The sequence below is a fragment of the Dendrobates tinctorius genome, unplaced genomic scaffold (genome assembly GCF_039654945.1).
Source record: "Dendrobates tinctorius isolate UK_male_01 unplaced genomic scaffold, ASM3965494v1 ptg000199l, whole genome shotgun sequence".
In the NCBI taxonomy this organism is placed as follows: domain Eukaryota; kingdom Metazoa; phylum Chordata; class Amphibia; order Anura; family Dendrobatidae; genus Dendrobates; species Dendrobates tinctorius.
In genome coordinates, this window is record NW_027361866.1 from 13,594,302 (window position 1) to 13,615,928 (window position 21,627).

Below are 21,627 nucleotides of genomic sequence, written 5' to 3' on the forward strand. Positions count from 1 at the left end.
TTTGCCATTTTCATTTCTCTTTATTGTTTATTTCATTCGCTATCCACAATATAAACCATACAATAAACAAAAAAAATGTGCTCCAGTGTGACCTTCGCTGATAAATCACCTATGAGAACTCATGTTTGATGTTTCCCGGAACTTCGTGTGTCTTCTCCAACAATGGTCTGAGAATCTGACTAATACAAATTTTTGTTTTTGCAGAGCCAAAATGGCAGTGAATACCAAATGAATATGGCCTGGCTCTATATTTGTATTCTGCTTATTATTTGTGCACCATCTGGAATTATTCTGTAGGCTGTGTATGGCAGTATTATCTCAGCACCATATGGCGGTATGGTAGTGTTATGTTGGGGAAATTGTCAGTAAAACTGTTTAAATTGCTAATATGAGGTGGCTGTACTTTTCTACTAGTTCAAGACCCCATTTTATTTCTGAAATCACCATGGTTGGAGGAGGACATAGTTTTCTATTGTTTTTTTTAACCTTTTTTTTTTTTTTTAAACTTCTTAGGTAACTGCTGGTTATAGGGCAATGATTTCTCTGGAGCAAGATTATACATACAGACGCAATGTAAATACAGACATAAAGCAATAGACACAATGTAACATGGTTTTCTTTGGTTCTCTTCACTACAGCCCGGGAAAGAACAAGCAATTGCCGAAAAATAAATTTTGTACAAACTGTAAAATAAAATCTATTCTAAGATTATTTTGTATGCATGCATGGAAAATGGTGAATATTTCAACAAGCATCTAATTATGGATTGCCTATCTCCACGTGACACGGTTTTGGCTATATATTATTTACATACTGAGATGTCTATCATTTCATGCTGCTCTTCTTTTCTGTTAAAAGGATTGTCCAGGGCCGACATACTGATGACCTATCTGTAGGTTAAGTCACCAATGTGAGATTGGAGGGGGTCAGACACCCAGCACTCCCACTTATTAGTCCGGGGCGGAACACAGCAACCCGGTACAATGCTTAATGGGCACTGATGAAGTTTCCTATTCATTTGAACAGCATAAAAAGTGCAGCACTCGGTAGCTGTCACTCAGCAATGTACAGGACTGCTGTGTTTTCGGTTTTCAGCTGATTGGTGGGATTGCTAGGTTTAGGAACCTCACTGATCTTATATCTACGTCTTATCCTTAGTTCAGTTCTGGACAACCCATTTAAAGGGAATCTGTCCGTAGGATCAACCCTTCAAAGTGAGCTCTATGGGCACGTAGGTCATAGAAATGTGAATGAAACGATACTATCTGTGATCCGATGTCTTATTCCAAAGAAATCCACATTTTCTCCATATGTAAAAAAGCTGTTAAGATCTATGGGCCGGACATAGATCTCCATGAGAATCTGTCTCCATCGCTTATTGAAATGAAAGGGGACATTATCAGTGTGAGACATGTAGATCAGGAGAGCAGACTGTCAGTCATTATATGTCTCACACTGGTAACTACACGTTTCATTTACAATAATCTCTGCATATTCTCAGGGCCATCTATGTCTCATCTATAGATCTTAACAGCTCATTTACATATCAACATGATTGTGGATTTCTCTGGAAGAAGTCATCAGATCACAGATATCAAGGTATCATTTTATTAAACTTTCTTTGTTCTTTATACCACTATAGAAGGGTTGATAATTCTGACAAATCTGTCCCTTTACCTCCTCTTTATATACACATGCATATCTTCCTCCAGATAAGTCTAGAGTTCAGATTCACCATTTTACATTATAGTTGAAAATCTAGTAGAGATCCAAGTTCAGTATATGAGAAAGTTTGTGTTGTTTTTATTTCTATTTTGCAGAATTGGTCAATTTTATCAGTAGATAGAACACTTTTGGATTTGTTAACTTTTTTCATAGGACACAATTCAAACGGCATTTATTAGTGGGCTGTGAATATCCCTAATTCCAGGCACGTATAGAAGACACGGCTGTATATCGGCTGCTGCAAGCTTAATCCTTTCTGGTGTTAATAAAGCAGAAGAAGCCACCGCATTTGAAGAAGACTTTGATCTTTGTTTCATCTCTGGCTGAGAACAGGTTTCTGCAAGACAAGTACATTGTAATGACACAAGTGAGACATAATGACTCTTGTTCTGTGTATTACATAACCTATCACCCAACCTCCAGGCATCGGCTCAGATCACTAGTTCAGTTCCTCATCAGGGTTCAATATTCCATTAAAAGAGGCTTATTAATGAATTGGACTGAAGACTGTTATATACTTGTGCTATGATGAGTAATATGTACGGTACTTGTACAATACAAAAATAAAAGTGACGATGGTTTAGCCACTATATCTTAAGTTTTAGACTTCTTTCTCCACCCGTAATCAATCTATGAGTCTTACTGCAAAGACACGATCCAGTTTCCGGTTCTTCCCATTTGGATTGCGCTGTGTCAGGGAGCCGCGGTACAACGCGTTTCGCTCAAAGGAACCATCTGCATAACAAAGGGAGATTCAACAGAGGTTATAAAAATACATATTATTTCTATTGTTTAGATTTGGACTGTAGACCAGCCTGCAAACTTTTATTATCCATTATCTTTCTAAATCTTTTTGGCTTACCTATGAGGCTACATGCAGTAGACATTTGAAGGGGATGTCCAGGACTTCAATATTAATAACATACTGATCAGATAGTGGGTTCCATCTAATTCATATGTTGAGAGGTACACTTAAAGTACAGGGTGATTCACTCGCTACTTAACCTGGAAAAAAATCGCTTTAGAGTCTAAAAGAGACTATCCATAGTACTGAAATTTGGACTGTACATGCCTTGGTTCATAAGAAACGGATGTTTTAAAGCGGGTTTTGAAAATGTCCACCATTGCTTCCAAACACACCTGCACGCGCTGTTCCATATTATTGAATGTATTCCGCAGAAGGTCTGAGGTCACAGCCTGAATTTCTTGCTGGATGTTCTCTCGGAGACCCTGTAATGTTCTTGGCTTGTTACTGTACACCAGAACTTTGAAATGGTCCCAAAGGAAAAAAAATGGCAGTATTAAATCAGGAGATCTTGGTGGCTACAGTCCCTTGGAGATGACTGTCATCAAAGAAGGCTTCAATACATGGATTGGACAGTGGATTTCAACCTCCAAATGTTTTTAGAAACTCATTTTAGCACTTCTTTAAGGACTCAGTTTTTCAATAAGTTTTCACAATGAAAGCATGCTACTCCAAACTGTATCTGTACAATGTTAACAAATGAAGAAGGAATTTGGTAGTAGTGATACGCAAACACCACACATAACCTATTGACGTGCATGAAAGGCATGTAACAAGTCTATCTTGTAGTGGAGAAGACCGGCGGGACAAAAAGTCAGCAAGATCACTCGGCGCGGGAATGTTTCTTGTCGCCGTCACTGAGGTTCATTGCCAGCTCAATTCTCATGAACCAAAGCATGTACAGTCCAAACTTCAGTACAGCCAACTGTCTTTTAGATGTTACAACAATTTTTCCAGGTAAAGTAGCGAGTCAATCACTATGTATTACCCAAACTATACTTCTGAGGTGCATGCCAAATCAGGTGAGAACAGCGCGAGGCCCCTTTTACATTTGCCACGTTCAGTCCCATCAGGGCTCACATCCGAACCCCCACAAAACGGGAATCAGGCTAATGCACCAGCGGGGCCATTGAATATAATGGTGCCGACAGGCAACATATGCTCTGATGCGCATCATTTTCAGGCATATATTCCTACTGGAGGCAGACACTGAGACACAGTAGACAGTCATCGCCATTATAGTGAATGACCCCATCGGCGCAAAAGGCCACGTCCCATTTTGCAGGGGTGGAAGGGGGTTTGCACGTAAGCCCCGAAGGGACCTTTAAATGTGGGACAAAGTGCAGTGTAAAAGCACCCTTACCTTGTTATCTGACCTTGTCAGCCTCAAGACTTTTGTCCCAGATTTTTATTTACAGTCTTAACCTATTGTTTGCTTTAATTTTATCACTTTTAACATTTGTTCTTAAAAACTCTTAAAAGCACGGCACCTGAAGACGAATAGCCGAGCATACGCATAACTCCCCTAAACATGCATGGATGGATCTACCATCATTACTCTTCTTTCACCTCCTCATTTATGAATCACCATGCTAATCTGAATTGGTAGAAGGGAAAAAAGTCACTGCAGCTCAAGAGAAAATCCAAACTCTTTCCACCTCCTGCTGTCTTTAACTCTAAAATATTTCCAGATTTTGTCCATTCCTCAACCCAAAACCTACTAATATATTAGTGCATGCACTCATCTCCCACCTGAACAATTGCAATGTCCTCATGTGTTACTTCCCTACTAACACTCTTTGACCTCTCCAACAAATCCTTAACTCTGCTGCCTGATTAATTACCCTCTCTTCCCACTACTCTTCATCTCCGTCAATCCCTTCACTGGCTTCCTATCCTCCAGCGAACCCATTTTTAAACTACTAACAATCATTTACAAGACTGTCCATAATCTGTCCCCATGCATCTCCAATCTAATCTCCCAATAACTTCCCCCAAGTAATCTCTGCTCCTCATAAAACCCCCTTCTCTTTTCTGCTCTCGTATATTCCTTACCTCCAAGATTATTCCTGAGCATCGGCCATCCTTTGGAAGTCAGTGACTCGGCACGCCTGATTGTCTCCCACATTGGGAATCTTCAGACACAACCTGAAAACTCATCTCTAAAGGAAAGCCTGCAGCATGCAATAACACTGCTGCCACTTCACTACCACCTGAGCAAAACCCCAACCTACTGCCTCCTACCCCATTACTCTGTAGATTGTAAACCTTTGAGGGCATGGACCTCTCAACCTCTGTACCTGTCAGTTTGTTTATTTTATTTATTTAATAATTATGTAACCCTTTTTACAGTTAAAGCACCATGGAATTAGTGGTTCCTTAAAATAAATAATAATAAAAATAATAATAAAGTAAAGAAAGTGAGCTGTTTTGTTTAGTTTGATCAATATTGTATAAGCTCATCCACCAACAAGGTGATCTCATTTCTGATGGGACTGTAACTCCACTGACTCACCTCTTTATGTCCTGAGGCCTTCAAACTTGTTATCCACTCATCTTTCCCAGACTATTTTTTATTAAAGTATAATCTGGATCCTGTTCTTCCCCACTTTGTTTGAAATGTAGGCCTAGGCACATGTGAAAGCTATATGCCTTGCAATTGTTGTAGGCCACGATGCAAAGACGGACAAGGGGCCAGGCAAGTATGAGCCTGGGAGCAGTAGACATGAGTTTATAACTATAAAAATGTACTTGTGCATTTTTGCTCCATTTGTCATAAAGGAGAATGATTCAGATGAGAGGACATCAGTAATCACATTCAGATAAGCTTCTATGAAATCAGAACATTATAGGGAGGTTAATTGAAGACATTCAGGTCAACTCGTCCAGTTAGTTTATTACTAATGTTCGACATCAGAGTATAAACCCTGGGTCAGGAGTCTCCTTTATCTATGAGTACAGGAAGACAGTCCATGAATGTTTATAGGGAGAGGAACTTCATCAGTTGTTAAAGCATATTACAGAATGAGATTCAAGAAGACATGTTTTTTGTTTAAAATATATAAAGCTTTTTTAAGCCTTTTTCCTCCACAGCCAATTTTTTATTTTTTGCACTTTCATTTTTTTCCTTCTCTTCATCTAAGAGTCATAACTTTTTTCCATAGTCATGGCTGTATGAGGGCCTGTGTTCTGTAGGACAAATGTAATGACCCTTTTCCCTAAAATGCTCGGATAGTGGAATGAAGCATTTTTAGATCTGTTGCAATACCCTTTCTTGCTAAAAATAATATTCTTGACTCTGGATACTCAGAAAATGTAAAACAATTGTCTGCATACAGTAAGATTTAGACTGTAGAAGCTGGCACACTCACCTGCTGCATCGGAGTCAAACTTTTTTCTTAGAGCTTGTTGCATTGTCAGAATCTACGTAAAGAGGACAGATACATAGAAGTAATTAAGTATTTCACTCTTAATATATATATATATATATATATATATATATATATATATATATATATATATACCTACAGTGGCCTACAAAATAACAAATATTTGGGAATGATTTTTTTTTAAACTTTACGTCTAATCTGATTACAATTTTAATTTTTACATATGCAAGTCAAAAAGATTAAAGATCAAGAAAAGAGATATAACAATTTCCAAATAAGTTGGAACACTGTTTAAAATGTAAGAAAACAAAAATGAAATGATTTGAAAATCTCTTACAACCTTAATTTATTCACAACAGAACATAGAACAAAGTTCAGAAGGTAAAAACTAAGCATTTCTACATTTCATTTTAAAAAAAATTCACTGATTTGAAAATTGATGGCAGCTACACATCTCAAAAAAGTTGGGATAAAGTTAAAGAGACTGGGAACTTAAGTGGTACTCATGAAAAACAGCTGAAGGGTCAATTTTCAACGAAGTCATTTGACTGCATGTAAAAAGAGCATGTTAGAGAGAGACAAAGTCTCTGAGAAGCAAAGACGGTTACAGGTTCACGGATCTCTGAACAGTGGTCTAAAACTTATGGAACAATTTAAAAAAAAAAAAGTCCTTAGATTGCAAAGACTTTGCAGAGCCCTCCGTCTGCACTAGATAATATCATCAAAAGATTCAGAGATTATGGAGAAATCCATGTCCACAAGGGTGAAGGCTGATGGCCATTTTTGTTGGATGCTAGTGATCGAGGAGCCCTCAGGAGGCACTGCATTTAAAGCAGGTATGATTTAGTCATGAAAATTATTTGACTCAGAAATACTTCTAGAAATCATTGTCAGTGAACACATATCACTGTGCGATCCACAAATCAAGTGAAAGCTTGTTCAACACAATCCAGAAATGTTCAAGTCTTCTCAGAGCGAAAGTTCATTGAAAATGGACGGAGACAAAATGGAAAACTGTTCTTTGGTCAGATAAATCAAATTATGAAATTTTTATGGAAACCGTGGTCGCCATGTCCTGTGGACTCAAGAGGAGAGGGACCATCCAGCTTGCTATCAGCGCAGGTCAAAAGCCATCATCTCTGATGGTATGGTGTTGCATTAGTGCCTATGGCATGGGCAGTTTACACATGAAAGGCACTATTAACGCTGAGCACAATGTAGAGATTTTAGAACAATATCTTTTCCCATCCAGACAACATTTGTTTCAGGGAAGACCTTGCAAATTTCAGCTAAACCAGATCCTGCGTCCATCACAACAGCATGGTTCCACAGAAGGAGAGTTTAGTTAATGAACTGTCCACCTGACGTCCAGATCTTTCACCAATAGAAAACATTTTGTGCATTATGAAACAAAAACTCAGGATCCAACACTATTGTGCAGTTTGAATTTTTTTATCAGACAAGAACATTCCTCTCCTAAAACTCCAGAAATTACAGTGGTCTCCTTACTTCTCAGTTGATTACAGACTGTTGTAAAAAGCGCAGATGCTACACAATAGTAGTAATGGCGCTGTCCTAACGTTTTTCAAATGTGTTGCTGCCATCAATTTCTAAATTAAATCATTTAAAAAAAATAAAATGGAAAATGTCACATTTTCATATTTTGATGTATGTTGTGTTTAAAATATGCCTAGAAGAGATATTCCAATCATTGCATTTTTGTTTTCTTTCCATTTTACACAGTGTAACAACTTATTTGAAGTTTTGGTTGTATATTACTGGTTTCATGCTTATTTTTCATCTGTCATTGTGATGACTTGAGTTATGGATCAGATAAATGAAAACTCAAAATCACTGAAGCATCTTCCTCTGTGTGTAGATAAATTAGTAGCTGACAGTTTATGGAAGAGCAAACCTTTGCTGTGTATTTCTTTGTAAGCAAAGTGGTGCTACATCAATGGGGAAGATTATTGCCCCTAAGAAAGACTGGACATCTCCACTGAACCAGGGACATGGTAGAAATGGAAAAGCCAGATTTACCCTCTATAAAAGAATTTCTCTCTCTCTCTCTCTATATATATATATATATTTCTCTCAAAATATAGATATATCCATAGTCATATTTGGTGTCTCAGTGATGGTAAAAATATGCCCAGAAACATGGGGGTCATGTTATTTCATCAGGTTTCCATAGGAAAATATGACAAAGTAGCATGATGTTCTGAACTGTGTCTTTCTGTGCATATGATGATCCATCCTCTTCTGTCCTGACTGAAAGGAGGCGTAAGGGGTCTGGATGAAATCTTATATATAACGGTGGATGTGTCCTTCTGCCAGAAGTAGGGATGGAGGGGGAGCCTGCGCAGTGTGGCACTAGATTCAGCGCGTCAACATACCATATATGGCACCATTTTATTGAACACACTGTATGCAAATTTGCAAATAATGTCTTCAACAAAATGGCACCAGATATGGCGAGATGTGCACGCGCTAACTACGGTGCCATTTTATTCAAGAATTGTGCTAAAATGTAAATATAGCAGTGCGCTCATGCCAGCTATCGCCATTAACCCTACGGCCAGCAGGTGAGCACTGCTATGTTGACGTTGTAGTAGAATTCTTCAATTCAATTCTACGTCAAAGATCTCCACGTTTACGGGTACCTAACACTAATCGTAAGTCTAATATTATTGGTGGACTTTCAAGTCCTCTTTTTGTGCTTTATTAGTCTTAGGATTAGTGTTAGGTACCCGTAAACGTGGAGATCTTTGACGTAGGTTACGGGCTCACGTATTTTGGCCAAAATATCAGCTAATACTCCACATTTTTTTTAATGTGTTTTTTGCACTTTTTATTCAGGGTGCAGATGGGCCCATCTGGTCTTGTAAACTGCGGCGTCTGTACACATGGCATGCATTTTGATAGCGCTGGGCCAGCCCGCCTGAGCTAATAGAAGGGTGTCACTACTAGGCTTGGCTGGATGCTGTGCATGGCCATAGTGTGAACAGCGCCGCATACAAGTGTTTTGCTGTGCATTAACATACCAGGCAACCGCCCCCTCCATATATTGGTAGGCTGCGAGTGGTTGTTTTATATCGGTATTCATGCACCTGTGTTGCCATCTTAACGATATGGATCCACTGCATCCTGATAGTGCATTTGTCTGGAGGCCTGTACGGGTAAACCTCTTTGCTCTTTTTGCTGTTTCATGAGATGTCAAACAGTCAGATCACAACAGCGACACAGCAACGATACGGAACGATATGACGGTCGTTGGGACCCTGTCTCTCAGACCTGTAGTATTGAGGTCGTTCGTTGTTGTCCCTGTCAAGCACAGCGATGCATGCTGGCTAGCGGGACACCAGCGATCAAAAAATGGCCCAGGACATTTGAGCACGATCAGCTACATCGCAGCAGGGGCCCGATCGCCGCTATGTGTCACATGTAGCGAGATCGCTGTTGCGTCACCAAATTGGTTTGGTCAGTGACAGTTTTCTCTACTAGAGTTTGGTTTGAGTTTTATCAGGTGTTCTCAAATGAGAAACACTTTAAAAAATATTTCTCCACCTTCTCCTTTCTATAAGTCTATGAAAAATGTCGCTGAATGGTGACTCCATTGGAATAGGAAGCTCGGACACCAGCAGCAGAATGCAGGAGCGGTGCTTGTTAGGGGAGTATGTTTTATTTTATTTTTATTTTTCTGAGCCTGAGCGCAATGAGGAAACTTTTAAAAGTATTTGACAACCCCCTGAAGTTACGCTTTGTGTTCCATTAGTATCACCACACTATCATTTTTACCCAGTCATAACTATTCAAAAAATGCAAAAGAATTACTATTAGATAAAAGAGGGAGCTAACCTTCGCTTCACTGGGTGTTGACGTAAGGCTAGGTAATTCCGGCGGTGAAGACTGGAATGGCTCGGTACTTCTGGATATAGCAGGGGTACTCATCATCTGGTGGATAATATATGGAAAGCATTTTAACTTTAACAAACGTGAGAATAGAAAGTCAACAAAATATTTTGTAATATGAAAATATTTTAAATGTGTCTATGAGATGCAGAAAAAATGTCCAATCCACTAATTTTGGCAGGTTAGGTTATCTAAGGTGTATAGAGGCCACCCGACATGGAAACAAGTCACAGGGAACAGCAGGCATGCTGGAGTTGAACATGGTTCCCATGGGAGATAAAACATGTCCAGCAGTTGCTTATTTTCCCATCTCCTTTAAATAAACTTGCACATTTGACCTGCCCAAGTCCACAATTGTTTAATAGGCAACACACGGCCATTTTTTGGAAGGACAGCTCCAGTTTTAAATGTCCCTTGAAAATATGAGTCTTAGGAATGCACCGGGTTACATGCAGCTCTCAAGAAATGTTTTTACAGCTGTCTTGTAACCAATAAATCAATAAGAAAAGTATAAAATAAAATAAAAAAAGTCAAAAAGTCATGTGGTAGGCATGGGATGGTGGAAATTGGAGCGGACGTGAAAACCTACAAGAAGAACTTGTCTGTCCCTCATTTGTATCAATGGAATAACTGTTTTGGACAATTCTAGCAATTGAAAGGAGGAGGTCCACAAAAAAGCAGACAGAGGCAGCGGAGGTGTGACGTTTATTGATGCTTTTGATCGTAAGAATACAAATTTGCCCATCTACATCAAAACCCCATTCATAAGTATTGTAGATAAAATTCTCAACAAACACGACGTCTTTACATTATTTTCATCAGGTGTCTCCTGTCTCTTAATATCCATACCATCGTTTGGCAAAACATGCTGAAAAAGGGCTTTCTAGGTCTATGTACACTCATGGGCCAGGATTCATCATTTGCATTTTTTGAAGTCACTTTCCTTGTTTTGTCTTGTAACATTAACATAGTAACATAGTAATTAAGGTTGAAGGGAGACTTTAAGTCCATCTAGTTCAACCCATATCCTATCCTAACTTGCCCTAACATGTTGATCCAGAGGAAGGCAAAAAAAACCCATGTGGCAAACAGTAAGCTTCACATTGGGGAAAAAAATTCCTTCCCGACTCCACATACGGCAATCAGGCTAGTTCCCTGGATCAACGCAACACTAAGGAAACTAGTGTATATACCCTGTAATATTATACTTTTCAAGAAAGGCATCCAGTCCCCTCTTAAATTTTAGTAGGGAATCACTCATTACAACATCATATGGCAGAGAGTTCCATAGTCTCACTGCTCTTACAGTAAAGAATCCGCGTCTGTGATTATGCTTAAACCTGCTTTCCTCCAGACGTAGAGGATGCCCCCTTGTCCCCGTCACAGGTCTAAGAGTAAAAAGATCATTAGAAAGGTCTTGGTATTGTCCCCGCATATATTTATACATTGTAATAAGATCACCCCTAAGCCTTCGATTCTCCAAACTAAATAACCCCAAGTGTAATAACCTGTCTTGGTATTGCAGACTCCCCAGCTCCCTAATAACCTTGGTCGCTCTTCTCTGCACCCGCTCCAGTTCAGCTATGTCTTTCTTATACACCGGAGACCAGAACTGTACGCAGTATTCTAAGTGTGGTCGCACTAGTGACTTATATAGAGGTAAAATTATGTTGTGATTTCTGGCGCCAAATGTTCCAAAATTGCACATCCGATTTAATGAATGGTCTTTTTGTCTGTAAAAGTCACACATTTTATACAGGGGGAAGACTGGAGTGGAGTTGCACAACATGTTGCAACACAACGGTAGGTAGAAAAACAACAGAAACAAATGTGCATATATAAAATAGACTTCAAAAAAGGTGCAAAAAGAATAATGAATTGGGTGCAAACAAAAAGCACGCAGCACAAAATTAGACAAAAACAGGCACAAAGGGGATGATGAATGGGAGCCAGAGTTCTTCGAGGAATTTCTAGAGCAGAAACAATCCAAATCTTGCTTCAAAATACCAAAACTCCTCAAAAACATTCAGTTTCTGCTTATTTTTGGTCATGAAAACTCAGCAAAAAGACTCTGTGTGCACATAGCCTTTAAGTGGTTCTTGCTTTATTGTTTAGTGTTTTTTGGCTTCTTCCAAATAAAAGAAATCATGAATAAGTTATTTCAAACTTTGCAAAATAAAATCACTATTGGGTTTTTGGGTGAGCTAAATTCACCTTTTTAAAACTAGAAGGATTCAGGGTCTCATTCAATGATAGACATTTGTGGCGCCCCTGAGGCTCAGTCGCCACAGAGGTACTGCACCTCCTCCTGAGGTGTGGTATCCCACCATCCAGGTAAGGTGGAGACTCCTGACCACGCTCCAACACCTGCACCCCACACCACAAAGTAGTGTAGCAAAGCACCTTTGGCTGCTCCCTGCTTGGAGTATAGCAAAGCACCCATTGGTGGCTCCCTGTTTGGAACACGAAACGTGCTAGGAGGTGGGTGGAGTTAGATGACATTAAAAAGAGCGGGAAGAGTTTAGGATTAGTGAGTCAGTCAGTTGGTTAGAGAGTTGGAGAGAAGAAGATCCCCGGAGAGAGGGATTGATGGATGGAAGTGCTGCTGCAGATCCCAGTGACCTGGGTTTGCTGGCACGGGAAAGGAAGAGAGAGCAACGTAGACTGGAAGCCTGACTCTCCATAAAGAGGAAGATCAGTGTGGAACGTGAGGAGTAAAAGAGAACAGAGGACGTGGGTTAGAAGAGAACCCTTCCTAGAAGTTCTAAGCGCAAGGCCGGGGCCCGGTCCCCGAGGTTGTATGGATACTAATGGTCCTGCAGCAGGCACCGGAGGAACAGAAGTAGTGACCACTTTATTCCCACACAAGATTTGGGGGCACAACAGCAACATAATAGTGAGCCAGGACTTAGTAGCAAGGAGTCCCCGAAGCAGGCTACAGCTGTCTGCCGTACAAATAGAGTTCATAAGAACAACGGACAGGAGGAACTCCAGTGTAACTCAGTACTAGGAGTACTTCACCTAAAGGTGCTATAAGAGGAGACGTTCAGAAAAGTACATGTTGGCGGAGTGTTGGAAAGGAGTATTCCATCTGGCCTGGAGGTTGCCTGAGTCCTTGACCCGGAGGACACAGCATGGAGGCAGGCACCTGTTTTTACAACAGACTGTGAGTAAAGCTTTGGAACTACATGCCCTGGTGTCCTCCACTTATTCCTGCGCCAAGCTGCCCAGCACAGCTACATCCCTTGCATCTGACACTGCACCATCTACGTGTCACTCCATTTACTCTGCCTTGGGACTACAGCCCTGCCTGTGGAGGGTTATACCATCACTGCTGCACCACACCATCTGTCCCAGAGGATCTGTTTGCAGCGTCGGCTTTTATCTTCATTGCTGAACACCACAGGTGGCGTCACGAATCACTTATAAACTTTCATCACCACAAGCACACTGAAACAACCCCTTTTACAATGGGCGCCCAGGGTCACGGGCCGGGTCACAGCTGCCGTGACATCTCCTATTGAAGCTCATCGGGCCCGGTACCGAGTACCCCACAGCCCTGTGTGTGAGGGCTTCCCATTTTGGCGTCACGAACAGGATGACGAGACCCGATGCCATCGGGTTCTGTGTGCCTAAGACTCGATTCTTTTGAAAATGTGCAGAAGACCCAATTTAATAGACTGTGAAATGAATGTTAAAAATGGCTGCCGGTGCAGTGAAGAAGGGCGTGATAATATTGGTGGTCCTAAGAAAAGAGCACGGACTGTCCTGGGCCTCCCCTGTCTGAACTTCTATGCGACAGCAACATGGCCCACCCCCCAAGGGGTTCGTATACTGGCTTGGTATGGAGTAGGAAGAAGACGCCGCCCCCAGAAGGAGGAGCGGAAGCCAGTGGTGGGAAAAGAGTCAAGGAAGAACGCCAGAATGCCATGATGGAAGGAGGAAAGAAGCCAGAAAAACAGGGGGAGGAAAAGCAACTTGCCCCCAGGCCGCCCCTGCGGAGTATACGCCCGCTGAGACACCCTCTGCAGCACCTGTCACTGGTTAAGGCCTGCCCGGAGGAGGTACTTGAGGGTTCTGGAGCCGAATGGAGAACTGGGACCGCGGCCCCATCTGGATCGGGCGCTGCCGAGCGGGCCCTTGCTGACGGCCTTGGCAGAAACCAACCTTGCCCCTGGCCGGATCCAGCTGTGACCTGCCCCGCCGGCGATTCCGGGAGTTGCGGCCGCCGTTGCTCACTACCCTGCACCCGCACCGGGACCGGAACCTCAGCAGGGAGTGCAAGGTATGATTACCGCTCCGGGCATGACCTTGGTGTTGGGAGTAGAGCCAATGAATCGGAAAGGCCTGATCGACCCTTGCCGGTGGCCCCAGGCTACGGTGCCCATCACGGAGGTCCCGATGGAACTGGAGGAGGACGATCCAGTGGTGCCGGCAACAACACCTGCTGAGCCGCTGACCGCAGCAGAGGTACCCCTGGAAATTGCTGACGCGCCATCCCCCGAGGCAGTCGATGTCTCCATGGCCCTTTCGATTACCCCGACCGGTCCCAATCTCACCCTTTGGGAAGCAGAGTACCTGCGATTAGCAAGCAATCAATCATAAGATGAGAGCACCCAGAGCATCTCCCCTGGAAGCAGCCCTAGCAATCAGCTTCCAGAACCCCAGAAGGGGACCACCACTAGTAACTTAAAGTAAACTAACTTTCTTGCCCAGGAGGGTATTTGCACCATTGTGCCTGTTTTTTCAGTTTTTCTAATATTTTTTCTATTTTTGATTATGATGTTTATTTGTTGATCCTGTTGTTGCCCGGTTTTATTGGCAGCGTTTTGCATACTGGAACTGTGGAGATCATGGACGCTGAGTGATCCAGAACTGTCATTGTAAATAGTTTGCACCTCTTTAGGTGCTTTCTCTTGGTTTTACATAGGAACCTTCCCTTGAGCAAGGACTACCTCGTTATAAGGACATTTCCAGACATGATGGCCGGACCAATGTCTATTCTTTGCACTTATGAATAATGCTTAGTATTTTTGAACAGGAAACTAGAAAGTGATAATGTGTAGTAACAGTATTAATGGCATATTTTATAGGGTCCAATTGAGACAGAGATATAGAGAATGTTTTATAATACATGAATAAAGATGTGAAAATTGAGTAAAAGTATGCAGGTGACGAACCAGGTGTTGACGGTTGTCACTCATTAAGAAAGTGGAAAGTGTAAAAGATAACAGAAAAGAAATGTGTCACTAGAAAATGTGTTCTGATGGTGAATTTGCTTCCATAGCACTTTAAATTAGGTAGCATAACTTTAAATATAGATAGACAGTGAAATTGTTTGTAACGTTCAAGAATGATTGCCTCTCATATTGAGAAAATTAGATAAGACATGTTTATTATGCAATATAAAAATTCTGTATGTTCCCATATTGTCAATTTTGTTTGCCTTGCAGCCCGCGGACGTGCTGTGTTTAATGGGGGGGTATGTGGCGCCCCTGAGGCTCAGTCGCCACAGAGGTACTGCACCTCCTCATGAGGTGTGGTATCCCACCATCCAGGTAAGGTGGAGGCTCCTGACTGTTATGAATTTGTGAGGGAAGAAGATCCCTGAGAGAGAGATGGAGGAAGGAGTGCTGCAGCTGCGTCAGTGATCTGAGCCAGCTGGCACAGGAAAGGAAAGGAGAAAGACATTGAACTGAAACCTGATCTTCCAGGAGGAGAGATTAGTACGGAATGAAGGAGTAAAAGGGAACAGAGGACATGGGTTAGGAGAGAACCCTGCCTAGAAGTTCTAAGCGCAAGGCCGGGGCCCGGTCCCCGAGGTTGTATGGACACTAATGGTTCTGCAGCAGACACCGGTGGAGTAGTGGGCTGTAAATGCACTACTCCCATCTAAGACTTGGGGGCACAACAGCAGCATTGATAGTGAGCCGGGATTCAGGAGGAGTCCCCGAAGCAGGCTACAGCTGTCTGCCGTACAAGTAGAGTTCTTGGGAACATGTGTCAGGAGGCACTCCAGTGTAACTCAGTACTGGGAGTACTTCACACCGAAGGCGCTATACGAGGAGACGTTCAGAAAGGTACATGTTGGCAGAGCGTTGGAAGGGAGCATTCCATCTGGCCTGGAGGTTGACTGAGTCTCTGACCCGGAGGACACGGTACGGAGGCAGGCACCTGTGTGTACTACAGACTGTGAGTAAAGCTTTGGAACTACAAGCCCTGATGTCCTCCACTGATTCTTGCGCCAAGCACTGCTACACCTGGGTACCAGCTACTACCCCGCTTGTGCCTCTCTTATACCCCTACATCTACACTGCCCTGGGACTACAGCTCCACCTGTGGGGAGCTTCACCATCTTGGCTGCACCACAGCACCAGTCCCAGAGGATCTGCATGCAGCGGCGGCTTAACATCTCCCTTGCCGAACACCACAGGTGGCGTCACGAACTATTCATCAATACTATTTCATTGTTCTTTCCCCCCCTTTTGCAATGGAGCCCCAGGGCAACGGACCGGGCCACAGCTTCCGTGACAACTCCCATTGAGATCAACGGGCCCGGTGCCGAGTACCCCCCACAGCCCTGGGAGGGCAACCCACCTGCGCCAAGCTGCCCAGCACAGCTACATCCCTTGCATCTGACACTGCACCATCTACGTGTCACTCCATTTACTCTGACGTGGGACTACAGCCCTGCCTGTGGAGGGCTATACCATCACTGCTGCACCACACCATCTGTCCCAGAGGATCTGTTTGCAGCGTCAGCTTATATCTTCATTGCCGAACTCCACAGGTGGCGTCACGAATCACTTATAAACTTTCATCACCACAAGCACACTGAAACAACCCCTTTTACAATGGGCGCCCAGGGCCACGGGCCGGGTCACAGCTGCCGTGACATGTCCTATTGAAGCTCATAGGGCCCAATAACGAGTACCCCACAGCCCTGGGTGTGAGGGCGTTCCACATTCAAAAATGTATCGTCATTAGACTCATTACACATTTTCTACAGATTGATATAGATTTCATTTTACATTACCCGCGGGCTTGACTTCTTCTTGGCCTTGTCTGAAGGAGACACAGTGAGTCCTGCTGCACTCAGAGCAGCTATCCTGGATTCGATATCTGACACCTAAACAAGAAAAAATTAGAAATACAGAAATACATAAAAAAACAAAAAAGGAGCAAATTCCTGCTTCTCACCTCACTCTCTGTCTGCTCCACTTGCGCCATAGCAGATGCCACGCTGACCTCTAATTCTGAAAGCTCCGAGTCAGTGGTTCCGCTCTGCCGTGCACGCTCCTCCAGATCCTGCAGGTTCTTCTCAAGTCCATAGGTCTTCTCTGCTGCCATGTACACCTAGAAAACAATATGTTGCTTATATATTTGACCAGTTATCAAAGATACACATTGAATGGCCTAGTAGAGATAACAAGTTAGTGTAAGTTAATGAATATTATGCTTAATTCAGATGTCTACAATACATGGTCCAAATATGAACAATAGTGCACGGACTGACCGCAGATCTTATGATTTGAACTTGACAGCCTCGCAGGCTTTCTAGCTCTGGTCAGTAGATCTGAGGCCAGTCCGTACATCACGGTCCGCACTTGGACCATGTATCGTAGACGTCTGACCAGCCTAACGTGGTTTGAGTGCAGCAGGACTTGTTTCTAAATATAATCGGTGATTGAAATGTGTTGATATCTCATTTTCATTTACATGAACATTACTTGACCTTGCAAAGCACAAAATATAAATACATCATTGTGTGGATATACAGTAATGTCATTACTGGCGTTTTCATAACTTTTTTATGTAATGCAGGATGTAACGCAAAACTCACTGAATCTTGACATCACACATGACCAAACTACCACTATGCATAACATGAGCCACTACATCTTATTCCTTACATTTTCCTCTAATTTCTGGAACTCGGCCTGTGTCTTGCCGCTGACTCCTGTTCTGGTGTAAGGAATGATGGGCTGTTGGATGTCGCCACCAAAGGCTTCTTGCATGGCTCTCTCAGTGGCATTTATGGTCCTCAGTGTTTTGACCGTGATGTCACAGAGGGCCTGAGCTGCTCTCCTCTGCAGATGGGAGAAGGGATCATGTCCATTCAGAAAATCCATACACCCAAGTGTAATTAAGGGAATGGGTATCTCCGATTGTGTAAACCATTTCTTAAACTTAGACTTTTTTTTAACTCGTACCATGCTTCTCTCCAATATAACCTAACAAGATGTGAAACTAGAAATTTGCTCTAAAGAAGATGCACCAAGACTTGAAGTTATCCCTGATCAGGGATACATTTCCCAATCGCTAGGGGTCCAACTGCTGTGACCCGTACCAGTCCTGAGAACTAGAATTTTGAAGACCCAAGTGTCACGTCGCCATCGGATACAGGGACTGCTGTTCCTGCTTCGGCCACTAGGAGGCACTAGACTGGCACGTCGCCATCAGACCCGAGCTCCAGATGCACCAGACTGTCATGTCACGGTCAAACTCGGGGACGACTGTTCCTGCCTCGGTCACTGGGAGGCGCTGTGGTCCGCCCGTGGGCACTGCTAACAGGGAGGAGTCTCCTCCGCAGGCATCTGGCGGCCGCAGGCTGCGCTCCTCTGTCGGTCATGAAGGGGTTGGTGCATCACCATCTGGCCTGGTCCTGGGGGCGGTCCTAATGACGTCATCAGATCGTGAACCAGTGAGGGATGATTTGATCCCTCAAATACCTTGGGGCTGGGCTTGCAGGCTGCCAGATATAATAAAAATAATAATAATCTTTATTTTTATATAGCGCTAACATATTCCGCAGCGCTTTACAGTTTGCACACATTTTCATCACTGTCCCCGATGGGGCTCACAATCTAAATTCCCTATCAGTATGTCTTTGGAGTGTGGGAGGAAACCGGAGTGCCCGGAGGAAACCCACGCAAACACGGGGAGAACATACAAACTCCTTGCAGATGTTGTCCTTGGTGGGATTCGAACCCAGGACCCCATCGTGCTGCCCGTAGATATAGTCTTGGTTTCCCCAGTGTGCTAGTTTGTTATTGGCTATCTTTGATTCTGACCTTTGCCTGGATTTCTGACCCTGCTCCTGCCTAACGATTTTGTACCTCTGCCTCCCTCCTGGTTTATGACTCTGACCTGGCCTGGATTTGACTCTGCTACTGTCTACCGTTTTTGTACCTCTGCTGCCCGCCTGGTTTAGACTTGGATTCCGGACTACGCTTTTGGTCCCGTTTTTTAACCCCTCTCTGGTAACCGTCCTGCTCTGGTCCGCTGCTCTTATTCAGACAGCTACTTCCTGGGCTCAGCTGTAAATCCAGATCCCTGTATTGGGGTAAAGGGTATCGGGGTTGCTCGGGGTGCTGTCTTACTGCAGCCCAGACTTGCAGACGGACGTCACACCAAGTATGAATAGAGCGGTGGTCAGTCACATGCATCTCCGCTTCTCCGATTGTCTATGGCACCTCCGAAGATAGCCGAGAGAAGTGTTGATCTGGTCTCTGGCACTCCCAATAAGAATGGAGCAGCAGTGCGCATAATCGACCACCACTCCATTCATATGGATCTCTACAAAGTCCTGATTCTTAGGGTCGTCAGGGGTCCCAAAGGTCAGACCCCCAGCGATGAGGAAGTGCTCTACTATCCAGAGGATAAGGGATAACTTCTAAGCTTAGTACAACTCCTTGAATAAAAGTAGCAAAGCTGTAAAATGTAGGATATATACAACATCCAAAAAGGAAGTAAACATGTTTGTGTATATATGAAATGCATCATTCTAATCCAAAATTTACTGTGACTAAAAAAACGGGGAAATGAGATATAAGGCTAAGACAAACACACCATACATTTCACGTTTCATCCATTTTGTTTTAGTTTTTAGTAAGCGCTAAATAGATCCATTAACGTGAATCAGATGTTGCTATCTCCGACACTCAGGATGAAACGTCCATGAACGTGTTACGCCAAATGGATGAAAAGGGTTTTGCATTAGGTAGAGGCACCGAGGGCCGATGATGTGCTAATTGTCCATGTTGGCACAACTCAAGAGCTCTCGGTTTCTGCCTTGGACCTATTCTGAAGAGGCACTTTGATCTCTGCAATGTGTCTTTTGCTCTACTGAACATACTACAAGAGAGCTGCCATTAGCGCGTCCTTATTGTAAGAGGGTGAAGCAATGGGAGGCTTGGTTATTCTCTCCACTCATTATAAAGACACCCCACCCTGTGAAATTGAAACTAACTGCTATGTTTAACCATTAAACTCCTTCTGAGACATTCATGTATTATAATAGAAATACTTTTAAATTGCAATTTCCTTTCACATACAAAAAACACTTTTCTGGAACCTGGAGCGCCACTATTATTACAAGGAACTGATATACTTCATAGCATTTTAAAAGGTTTAATCATGAATACCCAATTCCAATAGAGAGGGTATCCTCCGGCATATCTGCCACACAAACATTCTTACACATCGGTCTACCTCTGTGTTTTGTGTGAAGGGCAAAACAACACTTGAAGTAAACTAACGAGCACAGAAAAAGTTTTTTCTTTTGCCTTTAACCAAAATTATGGCAAAAACATTGTGCTTCTATTGTGATGACTGATGACGGCAAACAAAAAAAAATGCAATGTAGCTGCAATGTGTGAATTCTGGCTCAGAAATGTTGTAGTATTGAGTAATATAATTGGCTTTTAGTCCTCCATAGTATAGTAGTAGCATCAGGACTTTTTTGTAGCCATTATACTCAGTGCCGTAACTATAAATTTCGGGGCACGACTTCATAGTGGGGCCCCTCAACATTTCAATTACTAGAGGTTGTGCGGAATGTGGTGAAGCCTGCTACGCATTGTTGTATACAGCACACAGGCTTCACCACGTTCCGCAAGACCTTTAATAGATTTTGTTTATGATGCAAGTTTTAGAAGTTAAATATTCAGTGAATATGTTTGGAAAATTAATAAGGTGAATAATAATTCCAAATATTGCACGATTTTCAAATAACTGTACAGTTGTGGTCAAAAGTATTGACACCCCTGCAATTCTGTCAGATAATACTCAGTTTCTTCCTGAAAATGATTGAAAACACAAATTCTTTGGTATTATTATCTTCATTTAATTTGTCTTAAATGAAAAAACACAAAAGAGAATGAAGCAAAAAGCAAAACATTGATCATTTCACACAAAACTCCAAAAATGGGCCAGACAAAAGTATTGGCACCCTCAGCCTAATACTTGGGTGCACAACCTTTAGCCAAAATAACTGCGACCAACCGCTTCCGGTAACCATCAATGAGTTTCTTACAATGCTCTGCTGGAATTTTAGACCATTCTTCTTTGGCAAACTGCTCCAGGTCCCTGATATTTGAAGGGTGCCTTCTTCCAAACTGCCATTTTTAGATCTCTCCACAGGTTTTCTATGGGATTCAGGTCTGGACTCATTGCTGGCCACCTTAGAAGTCTCTAGTGCTTTCTCTCAAACCATTTTCTAGTGCTTTTTGAAGTGTGTTTTGGGTCATTGTCCTACTGGAAGACCCATGACCTCTGAGGGAGACCCAGCTTTCTCACACTGGGCCCTACATTATGCTGCAAAATTTGTTGGTGTTAGCGCGGGTGGTCAGGAGCGGGAACTCTGAGAGTGGACCCTCTGGACCGTGGCACCGAGGGGCCCCGGGCGAGCTGCCAGGTGGAACCGACCCCTATACAGGGACCGTTAGGAGCAGGCCCAGGGGTTCGAGTACCACGGTAGCCGGTACCGAGAGGGGCGGCTCAGGATGGACCGGA

The 21,627-nt window shown here is 42.9% G+C and overlaps 1 protein-coding gene across 5 annotated transcripts in view; it reads right to left on the reverse strand.

Moving 5' to 3' along the window:
• MLPH (melanophilin) overlaps positions 1–21,627 on the reverse strand; it is a 166,049-nt gene continuing 144,422 nt past the window's right edge. For all 5 annotated transcript variants that reach the window (XM_073553274.1, XM_073553277.1, XM_073553275.1 and 2 more), the window contains 6 exons: positions 17,032–17,187; positions 16,868–16,960; positions 9,778–9,873; positions 5,902–5,953; positions 2,369–2,460; positions 1–2,062 (listed from right to left, as the gene is read on the reverse strand). In XM_073553274.1, coding sequence (XP_073409375.1) covers positions 2,039–2,062; positions 2,369–2,460; positions 5,902–5,953; positions 9,778–9,873; positions 16,868–16,960; positions 17,032–17,187 — 513 coding nt within the window. In that variant the 3' untranslated portion in view covers positions 1–2,038. The remainder of the gene's footprint in view (positions 2,063–2,368; positions 2,461–5,901; positions 5,954–9,777; positions 9,874–16,867; positions 16,961–17,031; positions 17,188–21,627) is intronic.